Source organism: Parus major, chromosome 4, assembly GCF_001522545.3.
Source record: "Parus major isolate Abel chromosome 4, Parus_major1.1, whole genome shotgun sequence".
Classification (NCBI taxonomy): domain Eukaryota; kingdom Metazoa; phylum Chordata; class Aves; order Passeriformes; family Paridae; genus Parus; species Parus major.
Genome location: NC_031771.1, coordinates 45,408,042 through 45,411,074, shown reverse-complemented (window position 1 = coordinate 45,411,074; position 3,033 = coordinate 45,408,042). Strand labels below are relative to the sequence as shown.

General features: G+C 51.0%; 1 protein-coding gene across 1 annotated transcript in view; it reads right to left on the bottom strand.

Moving 5' to 3' along the window:
- The window catches only part of BEND4 (BEN domain containing 4), a 30,613-nt gene extending 30,388 nt beyond the window's left edge, over positions 1-225 (bottom strand). The window contains exon 1 of the mRNA XM_019006225.1: positions 7-225. Coding sequence (XP_018861770.1) covers positions 7-150 — 144 coding nt within the window. The 5' untranslated portion in view covers positions 151-225. The remainder of the gene's footprint in view (positions 1-6) is intronic.
- Positions 226-3,033: the final 2,808 nt, after the last annotated feature.

Here is a 3,033-nt window from a genome sequence, read left to right as displayed (position 1 = left end):
GGGCACCTCCACCATGGTGGGTCTCTCATAGCGCTTGGCCAGCGCCGCCCGCTTCCCGGGGAAGGTCTTCAGGACGCTGTAGGGACCCCGCTGCTTGTAGATTTTGGGGGTGCTGGGCCCCTCCTCCGCCGGCTGCATCTCCTCCTCCATCCTCCGCCGCCTCCCGCGGCGCGGCCCCGCTCCGGGGCTGTGTCTGCCGCCGCCGCGGCTCGTCTCTGTGGCACGGCGGAGCCCCGGCGCGGCGGGGCGCCGGCCTGATTGACAGGCGGCCGCGCCAATGCCTGGAGGGAGACGGGCGGCGACCGGCGAGTGTTTAGGGTAATCTCTGCTAATGGCAGCGGGGCGGGGAGGCGGGCGCTGGCGGGGCCGCCGCCGCCCCCGGCACCCCCCCGCGGGGGCAGGTGAGCTGCCGGGCGGGGAAAGAGCGGCCGCGGGGCCCCCCCGCCTCCGCCCGGCCCCGGCCGGCCCGAGGGGACCCCGGGCTGCGAGACCGCCCCGCCCCGCCGAGCGACGGCCGCCGCGAAAACTTTGTGTCCCCTCGGCCGGGCGCGGAGCCCCGCCGCCAGCCGGCCATCCCTCCCTCCCTCCCTGCCTTCCTCTCGCACACGGAGCGAGCCGTGGGCTCGCCTCCCCGGTTATTAGGGGTGGAATAAATAATGCCGTAAATAAAAGTATTTGGGAGTCCAGGACCTGTCAGAGTTGATTAGGGCACAGAGGACATTTTCTTTCTCATTATGCAAAAGCATTTCATGGCGAAATAAAAGAGGTTTCGCCGTAACTCATGCATGTCAGATTTCCAGGAATCCGGGAGATTAATCACATTTAACATTATTTGCAACGCCCCCCGCTCGCTTTTTGCAAACTACTTAAGTGCGGCGGACGCGTGGGGCGCAGGCTGGTCCCGCGTCCCCCGCTCACGTTCCCCCTGTCGCCTGCCCGGGCCCTTTCAGGGACACTTAAGAAATAATGAAACGATGGTGAAAGACAGGAGGAGAATGAGATGCCATCGAGAGACGTTTCTGAGAAATGGTGGAGATCTGGGTGAGATGGGAGACAGCTGAAAGCGAATGATATGTTGAAGAAAAATAAACGGTAACAAACTGCTCACTTGCTCTCTCCATTCTTTTCTGCTAAGCAATTTTATATTTTGCATTGCCATTTCCTTTCTTCTGTCCCACTTCTCGCCTGCTTCTGTTGCTATAATTTATCAGGATTACAATAAACCCTCTGGCTTGTGGAAGTAAAATTGCAGAATACCTTAGTTGTATTTAAGTGGCGGCAGTGGGGAATCATTCCTCTGTCATCACGAGGAGTTTTGGCCACTTATTGTGGTCACTGCTCTCCCATTTCAGCTTTTTTTATTTAGTCAGAGTCGGGCTCGCTGGTAATGAAATGCAGCCCTTCTCTGCTGGTGGTAATTAACTCCTGCAATCTTCAGCCCATCTACTGCAGGAAAGTGGAGTTAAGTTCTACAAGCCAGGCATTCTTTTCCTGCAGGGTGTACCAGGAACTGGGCTAGTTTTGGTTTTGATTTTTTTGACAAGTAGAATAAATCGATTCCTTGTTGCAGCCAAAAGCATCTGAGTAAAGGCTAGTGTAATAGAAATAACTGTTTTACCTAAGCAAAATCAATCATAAGTCTCTTTGTTTCCTGCCTGAGTCTGATCACTTCTGCTTTAAAAAAAAACAAACAAAAGAAAACTGTACGGTTGTACTGTAATGCAAAATAAAGACTGGAAATATGTGTAAGAGAAACTGTTCCACTCAGAAATTAAATATGTCCTCTACCTTGTCTCATCTGACTGGCTTCTGCCACAGCAGCTATTGGAGGTCAGTGCTAATATTATATAAACTTAGTTTTATGCTCTTAAAAGTTGCATTCAAATAAACAGCCCAAAATTACTTTTTCAGGTCTCAACTATATTCATAGAGCTTTCTACTCCTTGGTGTAGATGCTGACCCCTGAGCTCCTCATGGAAGAAACAGTCCTTGCCTAACATGAGCCTCGTACAGACAGAGAAAACCAGGGGTGACAGGTCATGTCCTCCAAGCTGCCCTCTGTGCGGGGCTCCAGGCAGATCACTGGGCAGATGCTGGCTCCCCATGGACAGGAAGAGAGAAACAGGTTTGGAGTTAACAGGGCTCAAAGCCACTGAAATGAGGGGGGGACCTCATCTGTGAGGAAAATGGAATATACACTGAATTTCTTTCTGCTGAGGTTTTTGACAGCGCCCACTTCAGTTGCTTTTAGGAAAGCTTGGCTTTTCCTCTAGTTTTCTCTCAGTGATTCTTTTGGGTATGTATGCAAAAAAAAAAAAAATCTGTTAATGCCTCCCCCTTTCCTTTTATGTTTTCCCCTGAGTTTCAGATGAGGGACTCTGGTGATGTGGCCAAAAGACTGTGTTTTGTGCCTAATCCGATGGGCTCCTGCAGGTCAGTCCTGTGATATAAAAGTGTTTAACCCTGGTGGTCCCACCTTTTCCTTTGTGGAATGCCCTTTTTTGAGGAAACACCGTTTTGCTCCTGAGCTCTGTACAGGCATGCAGCCACTCTTGCAGGAGGACTATGTGCCTTTGGAGTGGAGGAGCGTGGCTCTAGACTGGCAAAGAGGCAGGCTGGATGAAGTGATGGTGTCCAGGTATGGGAAGGTATGCTGCTGTATCTGCTGTGAGTGATTTTGGGCTGCCCTTTTCCATGGCTGCTCCCTGTGGCACAGCCTACTGCTCCCCTGTGGTCTCAGAATGTAGCCATGAAATTATTATTAACCAAACATTTAACTCTGAATTACAAACCCAGTTTGTTTGCACACTGGATGAAAACAGTTAACACATAGCATTTACCTTGATCAACCAAAAAAAAAAAAAAAGCCTTAGGTGATACCAGCAGCTCATTTTCAGAGAGCCAAACACCTTCATTTCCCTTAGACTGTGCCATGACTTAGGATTTGACCCTGAAGAGAAGGTTGTGTTTTTCCCTACCTGCTTACTGATTCAAGTTTTCACTGTTTCACTGACACTAAGGGCTGGAGATCTG